General features: G+C 37.9%; 1 protein-coding gene across 1 annotated transcript; it reads left to right on the forward strand.

Moving 5' to 3' along the window:
* The first annotated feature begins 1,013 nt into the window (after window positions 1-1,013).
* Window positions 1,014-18,540, forward strand: LOC119825992 (rho GTPase-activating protein 20-like). The gene is made up of 12 exons (XM_042055934.1): window positions 1,014-1,156; window positions 3,749-3,898; window positions 5,658-5,739; window positions 6,219-6,296; window positions 7,872-7,935; window positions 10,015-10,191; window positions 11,726-11,904; window positions 12,314-12,475; window positions 14,387-14,496; window positions 14,955-15,141; window positions 16,966-17,219; window positions 18,185-18,540. Exons 1-11 carry the CDS (start codon window positions 1,014-1,016, stop codon window positions 17,173-17,175), a joined length of 1,542 nt encoding a protein of 513 aa, XP_041911868.1. The 3' UTR covers window positions 17,176-17,219; window positions 18,185-18,540.

Genomic DNA, 18,540 nt, shown 5'->3' on the forward strand with positions numbered 1-18,540 from the left:
CTTTCCTGTGCATGAAAATGTCTGACTGTTTCACTAAGTTACATTCATTTATAGTCTCCTGTGACTCTTGCATCTGTTACACTGTAAGGTACACAGTGTTGGTGAAGTCTGTATGCTGCCTTTATCACGTGGATCGTGATTAGATTGAAAAAAAGAATTATGAATTTAGAATCTTTGAGGATAAATCCGCATGTCACAGGTTTTACACGAGTATTCCACTATTATTGCACACATATGATTGTAGTTAGGGTTAGCAATGATATCCATGTTGATATCCAATTTTTCAGGAGTCACTTACTTAGACCTTCATTAATGTTTGACATTGATCGCTTCCCTCTCTGAATCCCACTAGAGTGTGAATATTTCTTCTCTCCAATGGGGCGCCTTGTGATGTGTCTCCTACTTTTATTTTAAACCATGATTGATGTTCATAGATCCCAATACTTTTTTTAAAATGTGGATATTCTTTATTAGTCAAATTTTAAAAGTGATTTCAACTGAGATGGAATTACATCACCCACCCCTTCCCTCACTCTAGGCCAGTGGTTCTCACCTGTGGGTGGTGACCTTTTGGTGGTCCCTTATCAGATATTCTGCATGTCTCATGCTTCTACTAGATTCATAGCAGTAGCAAAAGTACAGTTATGAAGTAACAAGAAAATAATTGTATAGTTGGGGTTCCCACAACACGAGGAACTGTACTAAAGGGTGGCAGTGTTAGAAAAGTTGAGGACCAATTCCCAACACCCCACCAGTACACTGTTCAAACTTTTCCCATGACTCTCAAGTAGACACCTTCTGAAAAAGGACCCACTCTTGCAACACGTTCCCAATCCTTCATTTCCTAAGCAAGCTCTTCTTTTCGGTTATACTGTAAAACTGTTGACAACTCAACAGAGTGCAGCTGGGGAGTTGAGCCTGTGCTTTAATCTCTTTTATCCTGTGAAATTCAGCATGAAATAACAACCACTGAATACCTGTTCTTTTAGTTGGAGAAGCCTTTTTTTCCCTAAATGGAAACCCTTGAGGAAAAAGCCACGGGAGAGGAACATCGAACCTTGCTATGCCAAGGTCCCGTGGAACTGAGAAGAGGCTGGAGAAGGGAGAAACAACATCTCTCCTTGTTCAGTGATGTGCTGGTTGTGTCTAACAACCTGTGAGTATGTGTATCGTGCCTTCCTTACTATGAGGGGCTACACTTTGATTAGGCCTTACTGTATAAAACTATAATAGGATTTTTATTTCTTTTATTGTTTGAAATTATAAGTACTTCATTAACATTTCCTCCTTCCCTTTCCTCCTGACAAGTCCTCCTATATTCTCCTTCTTGCCATCTTTCAAAATCATGGCTTTTTTTTTATTAATGTTTGCTACATATATATGTCTGTTAAGAAACATGTATAGCCGGGCGGTGGTGACGCACACCTTTAATCCCAGCACTCGGGAGGCAGAGGCAGGCGGATCTCTGAGTTCGAGGCCAGCCTGGTCTACAAGAGCTAGTTCCAGGACAGGCTCTAGAAACTACAGGGAAACCCTGTCTCAAAAAAACCAAAAAAAAAAAAAAAAAGAAAGAAAGAAAGAAACATGTATATACACATATGCTATATATTCTATGTATACTAACCAAATATAACCTATTCAGTGTGTGTGTGTGTGTGTGTGTGTGTGTGTGTGTGTTTTCAGGGCTGTCTATATGCTCCCTGTAGAGGGAGAATATTTCTTTTACTGTCAAAACTCTATTGGCCTATAAATCTTTGAGTAGGGTTGAGTAATGGACTTTCCCCTAAAATATTTCTCATTCTATTTCAACAAATGTTTAAGTCATATTTTAAAACCATGAATTATTTAACGTGCTGTTTTGCTGTTTGATCCTGTGGAAAGATTAGCAGCAAAACTGAAAAAGAGGCACATGCTGGAGCACATGAGGATAATGAAGGCTGCAGGAGAGAGTTCTGCTCTACAATATAGACACAACCTACCGGGTTCATTTTCCTCTCAAAGTTCCCAGCCCGTAGACTGGTTAGAGACTAGTTAGCCTCTGACTGCAGCAAAGGTGAAAGAATTGAATGGCCTGACTGTCTGTCTGTCCATCAAGCTGTCCATCTTTCTAGTCATTTCCTGTCAGATCCCCTTCAGTCCACAGTTGGAAATTCTCACATTTTATTTTAACAAGATAGTAGTAAAATCATTTGAAATACAAAAGAAAATACCAATAACTTGCTACATGAGTGTAGTTTGTGGAAGTAAGTGAAATTTACCATGTTTTTGAGAATAAATGAAAATAAAGTGGTTGACTTTCTTAAAGGTTGTGTTACGACATCAGGTAAAGTAATTTTGAGATTGTCATATATTTTATGGAATGAGGATTGTCAAGTTTATAGGAGATGATTTTTATTATTACATTTTCTTGGCAGATTATACCTTAAAATATTATAATTAGTGGTTTCCTGTTTAAGCACTTCATATATATAGATATATTATCAAATTGCATATAAATGCATATGGGATTAGCTGTCTTGAGGGTAAAAAGCAAAAGAGAATACAGATGTTTCATATATTTGAGACATAGGTAAGTATGTGTATGTGTGTGTGTGTATTCTGAAGCAAATGTTACATGATATGCTTGTATTTTGAGTACAGCATGTTATACTAAATGGGGTCCCTAAATTTCTTTGTGGGATCATGTTAGTCTTCATATATTTTCTATTTTAGATAAATTTTCATGTAGGGTTTTTGAGTCAGAGGAAATACTTTGACATAGTGTCTTCTGAATCTGAGAACAGGGAGCCTTTATTGTGTAGCTGCCTCCTAGCTCACAAGTTTCCAGTAGAGAGAGTTCCATGTCCAGGTTCACACAACAAATGCAGCGGGCAAAACAGAGTCCATCATTAAAAAAATATGAAAAAGCACAGTAGTGGGAAAAAGAGTTGTCAAGAGATAGAAGGAGCAGAAGAGAGAGTGACAGAAAATAATCAGAACATATTGTTCACACATGTGAGATTATCAAAAAACAAACTCCATGCAAAAAATACAAATAGAGAAAGAAACTCAATGCTCCCAAGATGATTGTTTCTCAAAAACAGTTTTGATTTCATCAGAAAGCTTGATAGGAAGGCGTATTTCTAGTCCTTTGACTAGGTTATAGGAAAACCAAATCCTCTTTGTCCTTAGTTGTATGAGATGCGCATCGTGGGTTGACTAGGGGCGTTGTACTGAGCTCAGGTTCTCCTGAGCAGGTGCTGACATGACTTGCTAGTACAAGGAAAAGGCCAAGGAGTAAGATTTTTGTCAAGTCAGGCAATGTTCCTCTATTATTTATTACGGAAAGGTCATTAAATGGAGTCACTTAAGTAAAATATAAAACATTATTTAACTTCTTGGTATTGAAGTTATAGAAGAAAATAAGCAGAAGAGTTTAGCTCTTTACTAAAAAGATGGTAGAATATTGTAACACACGGCTTTCTAAAAATGCCATGTCTTGAAATGACAATGTATCATCATTCTGAACACTCATCAATCATAAATAAAGACCATTCTATGGCTATCCTTGGCCATGAAAAAGTGTGAACCCTGTCACTTCCTTCAGCACAGACGGTGTGAAGGCACATCTACATGACATGCGCTGTGCTGGGGTGACAGAAATGGATGAGTCCTCCTCTGCTCTGGAGCAGAAAGAACTAGGATTTAGTGCAAGTGATTCCAACTGCAATGAAAAGCAAACTAACCCAGTGACATGACTCTATTTCAGGCGTAAGAGAAAGTTCAAGACCAAACATGTCATCCCGCTGAGTTACCTGTGGATGGGTGACTATGTGGATATTGTCGGGAGAGACAGAAGCTCTGCTTGCAGGTCCATTCTCCTGTCCTGGCCCGTGGGACATTTTGTGGCCACCTTTCGGTAAGACCTATAGCTTGGAGCTGTGTTGACAAGAGGCCAGCTGGGGAAATTGTCAATCAACTTAATCCTGTTTTATTCACAAGGGAAAAAAAAAACCAACCAAATCAATTAATCAGAATGTTTACAAATTGTGAAATCATTTTAGCCTGATTATATTAAAACGTGGGTGAGCAGTTAATGGCAGACACATGAAATGTGCCAGTCTTTGTGTAAAAATCAGTCCATAGTTCCATAGGAAATTAGAGAGCATTTCCATGTGACTGTGCAGCCCCAAACATGAATGTAGAACCATGGCAAAGGGAGAAAAAAGTCTGTGCACAAATGTTCTTCCCATCATGGATCATTATTTTCAGAAAGTGGGAAAAAAAATCACATATTAAATTTATGTATAAAGAAAACAATATGTGGCACAGGTTTGTGAGAAAGGGGAAATAAAAATAGGGAAATTCACAACCAGCCTCCACACTGTAGTGAACGTCCTATCACGTAAGGTTTCCAGTGGAAGTCGGGTCAATCAGAGCCCCGGTCCTGTGGAGAACGCCACCTACACCTGTGCCGTCAGTCATGAAAACTGACACATAATGTCTTTATGAGGTGTAGTCTTAAAATCTTAGCATAAATGTTTCAAGAGTCTAAATGTTTTCCACTTTCTACATTATAGTTCCATGGAACAGAAAGATCGGTGGTATTGTTTTCTCCAAAGGTATATTACTAGCATTCATACTTTATTCCTTAGGAGCATGGGTATGGCAGCCCGTGTTCCATTTTAAGTATATATGCCTGTCTGTCTGTCCGTCTGTCCATCTGTCCATCTGTCTGTCTGTCTGTCTGTCTCTCTCTCTCTCTCTCTATCTATATGTACATACATATCTATACATAGATACATTTATATATCTAACCTATATGTGTGTACATATATGCATATATGCATATCTATTTATGTATACTTATGTATGTGTATCTATATACACATATAGATATGTATGCTATATATGTACATTTATATACTATATGCTATATTTCTATATTTGTGTATATATCTCTATCTATCTATGTATCTATATATTTATACATCTTCCCTTTACTCTATATTTGTGGTAAACTGTACTCTCCAGACTTACTTCAAATGGATAGATTTATCTATATATAGACATATACATATAGAAGTTCTCTTGTTAAATTACACCCATGTCTATTAATATAATTTTTTTCTTTGTTGCATAAAAGTAATTTCTAGCCTGTAACATAAATCATGATATCTATCTATCTATCTATACATATTTCTACATATAGCTATATTTATAAAATCTGATAAACTGTCTTCAAATGTGCTGTTGATTAGATGGTCCCTGACTACTGCTTTAATTTCTCCTATTAATACACATAGTTTGTTTAACTTTGAGGAATTTCTGGTTGCCATTCTTTTCACTTTCTCCTCTTTAACCTATATATTGGGGTAAACAGTACTCTACAAACTTCCATGAACACTCAATCCATCTGCTTCTTCCCACTGTGAAGTGAAGCAGGTTCCTGCCCTTCTCTTGCAGATAAAATATTTTGAGGACTGGCTATGCTTCTAAAATCATAACTTAGGACAACAAGCTATTACCTAAACATATCTCTGTTTCTGAAATACTTTTGAATATTCCCTAATCTGTATGCATATTTCTGAACCTATAGCTTTACATTAATGATATCAATAAAATAAGCTACTAGCAAATTCATTACTGTATTGTATGTTTTTATTGCATTTAAACAGATCCATTAATGAAGCCACAAAGGGCTACAGGAAGCATTTTAAACTCCCGATATTCACTGAGGACATCCCAAACTGTGCCAGTGTATGTGAATATAAAACAAAAAATGAAACTGCAAGTTCATTACCAGAGAGTGACAGGCAGTTTGTAGAGCAATGGAAAATGGGGACATAGGAAGAGAGTGGAAGGGAGAGAGAGTTTGAGGATTTAGACAGCATTTTTGTAAGGGGTATATGTGTATGCCATGCCTATATGTCTTTCATATGTGATATGTAGAAAGCAGCATGAAGCAAGATTGATTCATATTAGCTATAAGTTCCCCCCAAAAGAAATAATTTTTGCTTAAATGACTGAGTAACCAGTACCTAAAAGTACTTAAAGTTAAAATAAACATGTTACTGACAGTCTTCTAGGGTTATGCTATAGAAAGGGAAAAAAAAACAATATATTTATTCTACGTTAGAAATGTCATTATGGCTTGTAGATTATAAGTGATGGTTAGACAATAACAATGAATAACACGTTTTCAAGTTATTTTATAGCATTTTCTCTGCATTTCATAGCCTTTATATATAACAACAACAGACTTGGAGACAGTGAACGATATCATCCGGAAGTTACTCCCTATGATAGGAACGCCTGTAAGTCACTGCCAAGCTACTTTGAGTTTTGTTTTCTTGATCCACATATGTGCAAATGTGCATATAAATATTTACATAAAAACATGATCAAAATAAATTTACAAATCATATTTTAAAATAATATTTTGGAACTGAAGCCTCAAAGATACAATCATAGATTTTAGAGGGTCATTTTTCTTGGATATTTTCTTGGCCATTTAAGGTTCATGTGAAATGAAACTCACAGCCCAGTGGTCTTGAGCGATCTGTTTAGTCTCACTATAGAATTAAAAAATTAAAAAATAATGGAGAAAATTTAGTCATACACAGACACACACCAGATTCAAAGACTGCCAGTCTTAGCGGGAATGCATCTTTTCTTCCTTTTCCTTTCTCATTCTTTTCCTTTACTAATTGTTATGTAATTCCTTCTCTCTCCCATTTCTTGCTTTTCATTTCTTTGTGTAGTTAGTTGTAGGCGTATGTGTTTGGGTGTGTTCTTTTTTCTCTTTTTTGTAATCTTTATGCATATTGTCTGTCTGTTTCTGTCTCTGTTCTTCTTTTTCTCTGCATACATATCTGTGTATATCTTTGTATTTTTGTGCTTAAATATACATGTGTATCTCTGTGTAGTTACATCTCTGTGTGAATGTGTCTCTGTATGTATGTATGTCCCGCTCTGTCGCCTTCTGTGAGTTTGCATTCTTTCTCTCTGTCTCTCTTTGTCCAGGTCCCTCTCTTTCACTTTGTGTGTGTATGGGATGTGGTAGTGCTGTGTTTGTCTGTGTGAATGTGTATAACTGCTAGTTTTAATGATTAAGGCTTCTGTAGGACAATGTCATTGTTTTTAATCAGGAATCAACAATAAAGTACAGTTAGTGATAACTCCAGTTGAAGTATATTTTCACTTTACCCATTCCTCTAGGATGCTAAATATTTCAAAGAATATTCAATTTAGATGGTTGATTCAAGGATCCATTGCACCGCGTGCAGTAATTAGATTGTGGAACTTGTTTTCAGCACCTGGCCTAGGTTAGACACATGCCCTTCATCTCCATAGACAGGACATCTCTGAATGAAAGTCAAAGTTGTTTTTACTCAGAGGCATCCCTCAAACCTCTGTGATTTTGTCTATTTTGCCCAATGTTGCTGAAGTTACCACATCTTTCAAGTGATACTTTGCTCATGAAATCACTTGAGGCGCTGAGGGTGTATGGCTCTCTGGATACTAGGTCGTTTGGGCATTTAAAGTCAAACTTCAATATTCCACACTCAGTGTGGACAAACAGATATAGCAGACCTAGGAATAGCATTTTTATTGGTAAGTGTTGGTGGGTGGATGCAATTTCTTATCCCATGGTTATTTAGGTCCTACTGTGGATCAAAAGATGTAGGCTGCATCAGACAGGCTGTGCAGGTACCCAGGGTTGTCTGCTGAGATCAGCCCAGATGGCTCAAACCTGTCGTCAGAAGACACATCACTAGTACTGCCCCTAATGGTTTTCCTGCTAGAGAGCTGGGAGCACTGGGGAAAGGTATTCTCCAGAGTCCACTTTGAATGGCTATGTGTGATGGTTGGATCTTTTTGCCTCCCAGAGTGCTCAAGGTTACCAACTGTGGTTCTGTCATGGCTATGAAAAAGCCCCAGGCCTACTCCAAGGTAAGCAATAGGGAAATCTAAAGAGGGACTAAGTTCAATGTTCTTACCCTGAACTCTTAACGTTTTCATCATTCAGTCTTAAAGTTACACGCACATTAAAATAAGTAACTTAAACATTATTTCATTCTTTAATTCATAATTACCAACTACTTAATATAACCATACACTAATACCATCTCTTTAGGCAATAGTTTATGAGCTGGTGGAAAAAAAATCTGGAATTTTCTTACATACTTCTACCTGAGAAACGGAATTTCCCTAAAAAGACAAATAAACCAAGACTTTGGGTATCTTGTTTCTAAAGAAAAATAATTAAAATTCTTCATTTGTTGAAGATTAAAGACAATCCTAGGGACTAGAGAGTTTTCTCGGTGATTAACAATACTAGTTAACTTGTTCTTTCAAAGGCCTGGATTCAGTTCACAACACCCACAGGCATAACATGGTGCACAGCTATACATGGGAGCAAAACACAATTACATACATAAATAAGTCTAAAATAAAATTTAAAAATTTTTATATGAAGAATATTTTGTTTTCTCCTAATTACATAGCTTCTGTTTTGGAAAGAATGTGAGAGGTCTAGCCATTTCTCTGCACCCGTGTAAATACAGGCAGCCCACATCTCTAGGACCTGTATTTCCCCAGTGAATTAGAGATACGATGTTCAGACTCTTGGTGCCTTCCTGACGGCATCACCTGCGATTCCTTACGTTGCATTTTTCTGGATTTTTTCACAAGGATATTGACACGTAGGTAATAGTAATAGAAGATGTATCAGAAGTATTAGGATAAAAATTAAAATTGTGAGATTACCGACTCTGCTCATGAGCTGACTTTTCAATAGCTACTGAACAGGTGATGTTCTAAGACACGAAGTGACCCTCAGATAATAACTGTGAGGATGTCTGTTGGAGAACACAGCCTTGTTGTTCAAACCTTTTTTGTGTACCCTGAGAATAATCTCTGTGCATATTCTTGATTATTCAAAATAAACTGGAATTACAATTTTATTTTATTTACAATATTTACTTTCAGGGTTTTAGTACATTGAGCAATATCAGGGGCATAGTTCACCTCCACACTGGATGCTTTGTTTCTTTATAGCACAGGGTATTGATATTGAACCAGGTAGGTAAGGGATTCCTGGTCCACAATGTCACAATCAAATAAATGCTGGGAATACAGGCATGTGTCAAAAATGCCTGATCCTTCTGCTTTTTATTTTTATCTGTCTGTCTGTCTGTCTGTCTGTCTGTCTGTCTGTCTGTCTGTTTGCTTTACAACTCTAGCCAAAGCATTTTTAAAAATTTAAAAAATCTTTTCTCATTTTACATACCTCTCCCAGTTCCCACTCCCTCCCCTCCTTCCACTAACTCCACCTTCTTCCTTCCCCCATGTACTCCTCAGGGAGGGTAAGGTTTTCATTTGAATTCAACAAAGTCTGAAACATCACTTTGAGGCAGGAGCAAGGCCCTCCCCTCTATATCTAGGCTGAGCAAGGCATCCCTCCAAAAGAGAAGAAAAATGTAAACCATGGGAGTACAAATAGCAAAAGTCATCCACTCGACTGCTTCTGAAAACCATGTCGTCATACTGTGAGTGGAAATGGATTCTTTATATATGTGACAGATATCATAAAAGAGAAAAATACTGAACAGAGCAGTGCTTGACACGATTAAGAAAATTAAAGATTACCTGTCCCCAAACCATAGAAACGTCTTTCCTTTCCATGCGAGACAACCGAAGTAAGACTCCAATGATGCAAAAATCTTGATATCAAGGCAGAAACTGGCAGTGCTTAAACCTGTCACGGGGGAGCACAGCAAAAGTCACCCCTATACAGTGTACTGATGGGCCTATGTTCTTCAAACAAAGTGACCAGTTCAAAGTTTTCTTCTCTGTTTTTAGAGATCTCAGCTTACACATCCTTCCCTGATCAGCGTATCCCAGGAAGGCCACTGACGCCCAGTCTACTTTGACCAGAGCACAGTATAACAGTGTGTGGTAAAGCACATTGGCAGGTTTTGTCTCATTCATTACTATTAGTTACAACTCATTCTTATTTTCTTCTCATAGAGCATGAGCATCCCTATGACATTATAATGAGGAACAGCCTGAATACCTTCAGTCGAAGGGAATCAAGAAATTTCACAGCTTTTCCTGCCCTGCCTGGGCTGTATGTGGAACAACCAGATATACAGGGACGATTCATCCTAAAGCCCAGAGAAGCAGCAAGAAGTCAGAAGCAGAGCGGTGAGTCCATTACCTTCCTTCATGTGTCCTTTCTCAGTTCCAATTTCTGTCCTGCAAAAAACATCAATGCATTGTGTCATTTCTTGGTTCGAAAGGGGGCACTGTCAAGAACAAAAACAAAACAATATGCCCCAGGTCATGTTTAAGAGAACTCTAAGTGCTGCAAGATTTAGCTTGTCTATGGGGAGAACATTCAATTCTTCCAGGAAAATAGTCACCGTAAGCTGGCATGCCAAGGCACTGCATACACATAAACATGTGTGCACACATCTCTGGTTCCATTAGAATATGATTTCTAAGACCTGGGTCCTCATATGTTTCCCACCATGTGGTTTCATGATCAGAGCAGAAAATGCCCTATAACTGCACATTGACAAACCGGTCATGAAAGCTATACAGAAAAGCTGTATTATTGATTTGGAGATAATCTGTTCTAGGCTTGAGTAGAAATGGACTCAGACTCATAGCCCAGTCTCTAATCTTTTTTTCTGTTCACAAAACAACTGGGTTTTATGTGTGTCTTTAGACCCGAGTCTGGACTAGAAATGGACCTGATATTTATGTACTGGGGCCTTGGACTTTATTTAAATATTTTTTAAAGTATACTATACTTTCATTATTTTCCTATACTTTCTCAAAAACGTCCCAATGAACCCCTCTGATTGTTTTCAAATTCTTCCCTTTAAAAAGTTACTATATATATATATATATATATGCATAAATACACATGCACATGAACACACACACTCACACATCCTACTAAGTCTGTATAAATTTACTTGTAATTTTGGTCTGAGTATTTGGTATTGGACAGCCAACCTATATGGTATGCTGAGGAACACTGCTAATTTTGCATTTTCTTATGTGAGCCCTTTGTTTACATCGAATGTATTTGTTGTAACTAACTTATTTAAGATTTCATTGTGGTTCAATATTATAAAAACAATCTTAGAAGAGAAAAAGGAACTTTGATTTCAGCTTTGAATTAACACTATGGGGCAAGGACCCAGAGTCTGGCTGACATATGTAGTCATGCACACTTTCCTATGAGGGCGTATGCTAATGATAAAAGAAATTTGACAGTGGGTCTTCAAAATTCAACAAGAAAGCTAAGGATGGGGAGAGACACACTGTGACAACTGAGAATAATGCTTGATCAGAACACCAGGTGTGTGGCTATAAATAAGGATGTGACCACAGAAGCATCTGACTGTATGTAACACAGGTGCTTGTTCAACTAGGCATCAAGAATCTCATGGTGTAATGTGGAGTCAGACAGCGTTAAGTTGTGAGATTCCCACTAGAGGACACTCAGTTCAAGTCTCTAAGATTAATAACAGCGTAGAGTATAGGGAAGAAAAACATACGCACTGACAGAATGAGCAGCCAATTTTAGAATGTGGGGCATTCTATATTACAATTGATTACTACTTTGATTGTAAGCATTACACAGGAACAATATGCATTTGGAATTCAGTAACAAAGGCTGCATAAATTAAACTATCACATATAATGATATCTGTATCCTCTTTAGATACAGAAGAGCCAAGAGCTAAGAAAAGACGGCCTTTCATATCTCGGTTGTTCCACAGGGGCTCTGTGCTTCACCAGGACCAAATGTGCACAGCCCTGCCAGTTGCTAAGACAGGAAAACTCTTTGGAAATGATCTGACTGCCATTTGTGAGGATGGCAATCTACCCACAGCAATTCTGGTAGGTCTCACATGGTCCTTCTCTGGCTGTCCTGAGGACAAAATCCTGCTTCTCCAAAATACCTACCCCTTCGAGTCTTTCCTCAAGTGGAGAAACAAGTGTGCATCAAATAATTGACTTAAGATTGGGAAGGTAAGAGGATGCTATTCACCAGAAACTGTGTATTGGATAAGTTGCAGAAATCACTTTTCCGTTGTGGAAAACCTGATACAAGTAAATAAGTAATACCTTAACATTAAGGTGGGTTGGGTACCACAGATGACAGAAGCACCAAATCCAGTTCAAGGTCCTCCTCATCCACGCCAGTTCGTGCATGGCACCTGTGCACACCATTGGCCTGGTTCTCAAGAAGGAAATCATGCTCTGTGCTGCGGATAGAGTGACAGGTGCTTCCCTTTCTTCTTCTCAGGACATACTATTTTTTATTAGTGAAAACGGGCCAATCACTGAAGGCATCTTCAGAACATCAGGTGATACAAGAGCACTGCGAGCCCTAAAAGAAAGACTGGACTCAGGGACAGAGGTGAACTTGAACAACGAAAGCGTCCCTGTGGTGGCATCTATCTTAAAGGTAGGGAGGATCCTCTCGTCTGCTGCCCTCGGGGTTCCTCTGAATCTGTGTGAGTAGTTGCCTGCACTGTGTTTGGTCTGGAAGGACGGTAGACACAAAATGATAGAAATCTGGTAGGCAAAAGGCTTCTCCGGTGTTCACAACATCAGGATCCAGCATAAACCAGTTACGATGGACAGTGATGAAACCAAACATCTTTATTTGACGCCTCCATCTTCCTCATGGGGCACTTGTTTCAAAATACTAATAAGTGTATTTAGTGGCATTTTATAGAGGCCCATGAGAGTCTCCTTGTTGCAGGCCTAGTCAGGTATGTTTGATTCCTGAAACTTGCATTGATGCACGCAAAAATGAATGATAGAATGAAAAAGATAAAACCAAAATTATGTAAGTTTTATGAAAGAGAAACATTGCAATAGCAAAACAATTCATACTCATGCTTATTAGCAGATCCAAAGTATTATGTGTATATATTATATATGTAATATATATATATATATAAAACATTAATCATCCCTGTTCTACAGTATTTCTATGACCCTCATTATGGTATGGCTACAAAATGAATATCAGCAGTTCAGAAATGGCTTAAAGCAGGCAAAGTAACACAGTTGACATATATAAAGTAGACAGGTATTGCCTCTGTGAGGTACACAACTGAAATAGATTTGATGATATAGGAACACATATATTAAAAACTCTAAATTTTCCTTCATAGTACCATTTCACATCCTAAATAATTAGCCCACCCTGCTACTAAATATGCTATCAGCACCACGAAGGAATTCCCAGTGAACCGTGTATGCGCAGTAGCTCAACAGCAGTTTCCCTTGGTGCACTTTGGCTCGGGAATCCTCAGGGGATAAGCATGCTCTGAAAAGGGTATATGTTCAGTGACATCAAGCAGAGATGATGCTCCCAGACTATCTGCACCAGCCACGGCGTTTTCTGTTTCTAAGCATGGAGACCCACTTGTAAGAACATGCTGAACAATGCCAACTGCCATGGTGGGCTTTGTGTATCTATTATGCATTAATGGTAAAAGAGAGGGCAACTGGTACAGTTTCCTCACTAGCCTATCTCAATTACTTCAGTCCATACATGGTACATGGTACAGCTATAAAAATACTTGATAGTTTTAGATAATTGATAATGGAATAATTCTTAATGTGTAATAATAAAAGTAGCTTGGTATATTTCTTGAAAATTAAATCCATGTGACCAATACAAACAGCATGTGACTGGAAACCATCAAAGTGATTTGAAATCTTTTTAATTTTTTAATGACTAACATTAAGGCTCCACTCAGTTTTAGCTAACAAGCAATTATGCAAGTTGTTGCATTGCTGTCTAACTTGAGGTTTCTGTTTTCCTCTCCTGAGTTCAGAGATTACAGGAGCATACCACTATGTATTATCAAGTGTCACATGCCCAGTTTGTGACATTTTCTTGACAGTCATTATACAAAGACACACATTCCATTTCTGCCACCACTTACAAGATGTTATTAGAAGCATTTTCTCTCAGGACACACAGCACATGAAAGGAAGTCTACGCTCACTCAGCTCTTGCTCATGAGCACATGGGTCCCTGCAATTAGATCACGTTTTCAGAGCCATTAGGGTTAAAAGCTTAAAGCCCTTGATTATGAAGAAATGAACATAATGTGTATTTTGTCATTTAAAAATGGGATTTGAGATGAGATGTTGATTTCTTTAGTGTGTGCTAGTTTTATCTACTCAAAATCTGCTCAAAACTCAGAGGGTCTACATGTCAGACAAGTCTCCAACTAGGGGACAGGCTGGGAACAATGAACAAAGTTGAACTAAATGGACTTTTACAGTTGAAAGTATTTTTGAGTAATTTCTGTGATTTTTATTTTCCACATAATATTTTCTCTTTGTCTGTAAGGAATTTCTTCAAAATATACCAGGCAGTGTGCTGACGTCTGGACTTTATGATGAATGGCTTGGTGTCCCTGACCAGGAGTGTGAAGAGAAGAAAGTAGCTGCAGTGCAGAGGTGATGCTCCACTAATGGCTGGAGCAACATTCATGCAGTAATAGAAGTCATGTTTGCTTAGACACATTAGATTTTATAGCACAGAATCATTTACTAAATATATTGACTGGGAACAAATGATTTCAATTGTTCACAAACACAGAAGAGATTTTGAAAAGAGAAGTATGATTTGGGGATTCACAGTGGCCCATGCTTAAAATCTCATCATGTGTATATATATATATATATATATATATATATATATATATATATATAGTATATTCATTAATTAAATTTCTCCATTTATTTTGGACTTTGGGGAGATAGTCCAAGCAATACTTTTAGGACACATTCCACTTTTCTTTTGATTCTCAGAAAATCATGAATAAGATACAGATTATTACTCTGTTCCCTTTCTTCATATTAATAATTTTATGGGTACAATTTATTGTTTTAAAATAACTTATCTCCGTGTTCAGTCTTTTAGAGCAACTACCCCAACCAAATGTCTTTCTTTTGAAAACACTTTTCGGGATATTATACAAAATTGAGCAAAACTCTGAACTCAACCATATGACATCATCAAATTTAGCTGTTTGCATCGCCCTGAGTATTCTGTGCCTGCCTGGTTCCTGCAACTCAGAACTGGCAGATGTCTCCAGAAAGGTAACAAGACAAACATTTTATGCCTATGGTAAACAAGTCTTCACAATGAGACAGGAGTACAGGAATATCCTGGGAGTCTGGGTTTTGTTCATTTGTTTATTTTCGTTTGGGTGTTGTTTTGTTTTTTAAATAAATGCACCCTTGATTTTCATTCTTCTGTGGGAAGAATCGTTTGTGTATCTTGAGTCAGGAGGATTTACATGGGTATTAATATCTCAGTCCTTTGTCAATTGTGATTTAGAATATTGTGAGACTGACCCACTAAGTGCTAGTGTTCTGAAATGATAAGCAAACATGGGTGCTGGGTTCAGAAATCAAGGCTAAATCCTTGATGTCATCACTGAGGGATGTGGGAATTTCTCTTTGTTTTCAAGGTGGTTTCCCAAGGAAACAAAGGTAATATGGATTGCTTTTCTCAGATACGGTTGTTCTAATATCTGGTTAGTGTGATTAAATATATCCTCAGCCTTTTGTTGCTAATTTTGGTTGGATTAGAGAAATTTATTGAGTACACTTTTCTATTGTAGGCACCTTTCAAATACTATAATAAAATAGCAGGATTTATTCGATATAAAGATCAAACGGTTATTTTGACTTTCGGTATTTGAGTTTCTGATTCACTATTGATTGAGCAATTGCTCTTTGGCCTGCAAGAAATACATTAAAGAAAGGCCTCATTGGTGTCGATTGCTTTTACCCTTTGCTCTTTTACTTTGTGTTCTTTGAGCTTTGAGGGACTTGCCACCGGGCTTCCAAATGAATCCACATGAAGTCCTATTCTTTCTTGTGAGTGCCATGCCCTAGTTTTGCTTGTTTCTTGTCAACCTTCCTTAACTTAAATTATTCATTCCTCCTTTAGCCTCTGGGCCTTAAACTTTGTCATATATACCATTCTTTGCTTCTTACTCCCGGGCTTGCTGTGTAGCTGGGTGGCTGGCACTTAAGAGTTCTCTTCCCTTGCTTGTTCCTAGATATTGCTCCTCCCGCCTTTCTCCTTCTATTTCTTTTCCCTGCCGTCCAGTCTCCCATCCCTTCTCCTTCCTCGCTGTTGGACGTTCAGCTCTTTAGTAGACCAATCAGGTGTTTTAAACAGGCACAGTAACACAGCCTCACAGTTTAAAAATGCAATATAAAGGAATGCAACACATCTTTGCATTACCAAACAAATATTCCATAACCTAAACAAATGTAACTCATCATAAAATAATCTACAACATCTGACTCAGAACAGCTTTTCCTTATATTGTATAGCATTAATGAATGGAAGAGAAAGTTAGGGTCCAAACAACCTGTCATTGCAGTCCCACAATTATTCAATATCAGCCAAATAGGCCTTCCTCCAAATACCTCCCAATGTAACAAACCTGCATGTCAAGCTGTTAGCATTGCATCTGCACTGAACAAACAAGAGACCCCTGAAAGCTGCCCTTCATTTTTAAACACCCAATCGAACATTCAACACATGGTGCCCTCATTCAAGGGTAGTCTTCCTCCTTAACTGTGCCTTTCTGGAAGCATCCTTACTAACATGCTCAGCCACGTCTGTCACAAGTGGAAGGATTTTAGACAAGTTAACAGTGTATACTACCCACCACAGTGGGAACACTGGAAATCATCCCCATATGGTATTGCACTGTGATGGTCACATTTTAACATCTGCTCATAAAATATTTTCATTTTTCTAACAGAAAACTCCCCTCTATTTTATAGAAGGTGACTTTTTCTCAGAATTTTGAGGTACAAACTTTTAGCCTCCAGGCTAAACTGAGATTTACAACCATGCCAAAAGTCAGAGGTCTCTGTGTTTGCCACCTTTTGTCCCAGATTTCTCTGGTCAGCTTCCTAACTGAGAATTATCCAAAAATATTTGGAGAAGGCAATCCAGTTCATCACGAGAGCCCATCGGTTTGCTCTGATGGGGAGAACACTTGCAATGCCTTTGACACACAAACTGACAAAATTGTGATGGAAGAAAGTGAGCGTGAAGAATACCCTGCCCCAGCGGCAGCACATGCCCCACAGGCAATGATGTAGAGCCCAGAAGACCAACTGCTCCTCGTCACAATGAGGAATTATAGGTAAGTACAGATGTTCTATTATCACAACTTAAAAGTTAAGACTCATTTATACCTGACAACACCATTTACAACAAGCAGCGATTGGGAGTTTACTAAAACCATTGTAGTGGAAAACATTACCTGTACATTATAGGCGTTTTCCTGTTGGTAGGAACTGCCTATAAATTTTCATTTCTTCTTTACAGCAGTTCTGAATTTATGTAAGAGGTAAACCCTAGAAGGGGTCAGTGTACTATTATTAAGAGTATGTGAAGAAATGTCACTTACCTTGATATCTTGACTTCGGAATTGATTTTTCCAATACTCAGAATAGCCACTCAATTTTGCCATCAGGGTATCTCTGTGTAACGGCCCTGGCTATCTTGAAACTTGTTTTGTAGACCGGGCTGGCCATAAACTCACATTTGACTCTGATTCCTGAGAACTGGTATTAAAGGTGTATACCACTATGCCTGTCTCTTCTTAATATGTTTTCTGTAAGTTTTAGTTTATTTATTTTTATTTAAGTTTTAATATAGCATATTGCACCCATGGGAGAAGTAGACACTATGGTCTCTAACTGAATCTCATAGTTGTTCTAAAGGCTGTCAGAGAAATGCAGTCAGGCAGGGTATGTGAGGATGTGCAGATTTGGCTGTTAAATTAGAGTTGCCCATGGCTTATCAGTCAAAAAATAACACAGAAAGACTCAGAGATTGTATACTATATCACTGCTTGATTCTAACACCCATATATTCATAGGTTTCAAGACAAATGCCAGAATTTACTGATTGGACCTAGGAGTATGAGCAATATAAAACTAAAAATCATGTTCGTTGTGATGTAGTCTCATTATAAATGTTATAATATTGGTTGTTTTCTGTGTATTATGGTGATGCAGAACGTATGACTGCTATTAAATGAATAGGGCATACAAGAGTTAAGTGAGTTTAATTATAACATACAGTGATTTCTCTTCTTTTTAGATTCTGTGGAACATATGAAAACAACCTTTATAAATCTAATGATTACATTGAGCTCTGATGCCAGCAAACACAAAGTGTGTTTAACCCCACCGGTTCCAACTGAGGAATACCTCATTCAGAGTTTCACACACCACCAGCACCAATTGAGGAAAACCTCATTGGAAGTACTGATACCCTATCTCCACCACCAAATGAGGAACACCTGTAATTGGAGGATTCCTATCCCACCTGCCTCTTTCCAAATTCCTGGCAGCCACTTAGCAAATTTACCTCACAGAGGCTTCTATTAATTATAAATGTTCGGCCGATAGCTCAGGCTTGTTACTAACTAACCTTTATATTTGCATTAACTCATT

Source organism: Arvicola amphibius, chromosome 11, assembly GCF_903992535.2.
Source record: "Arvicola amphibius chromosome 11, mArvAmp1.2, whole genome shotgun sequence".
Classification (NCBI taxonomy): domain Eukaryota; kingdom Metazoa; phylum Chordata; class Mammalia; order Rodentia; family Cricetidae; genus Arvicola; species Arvicola amphibius.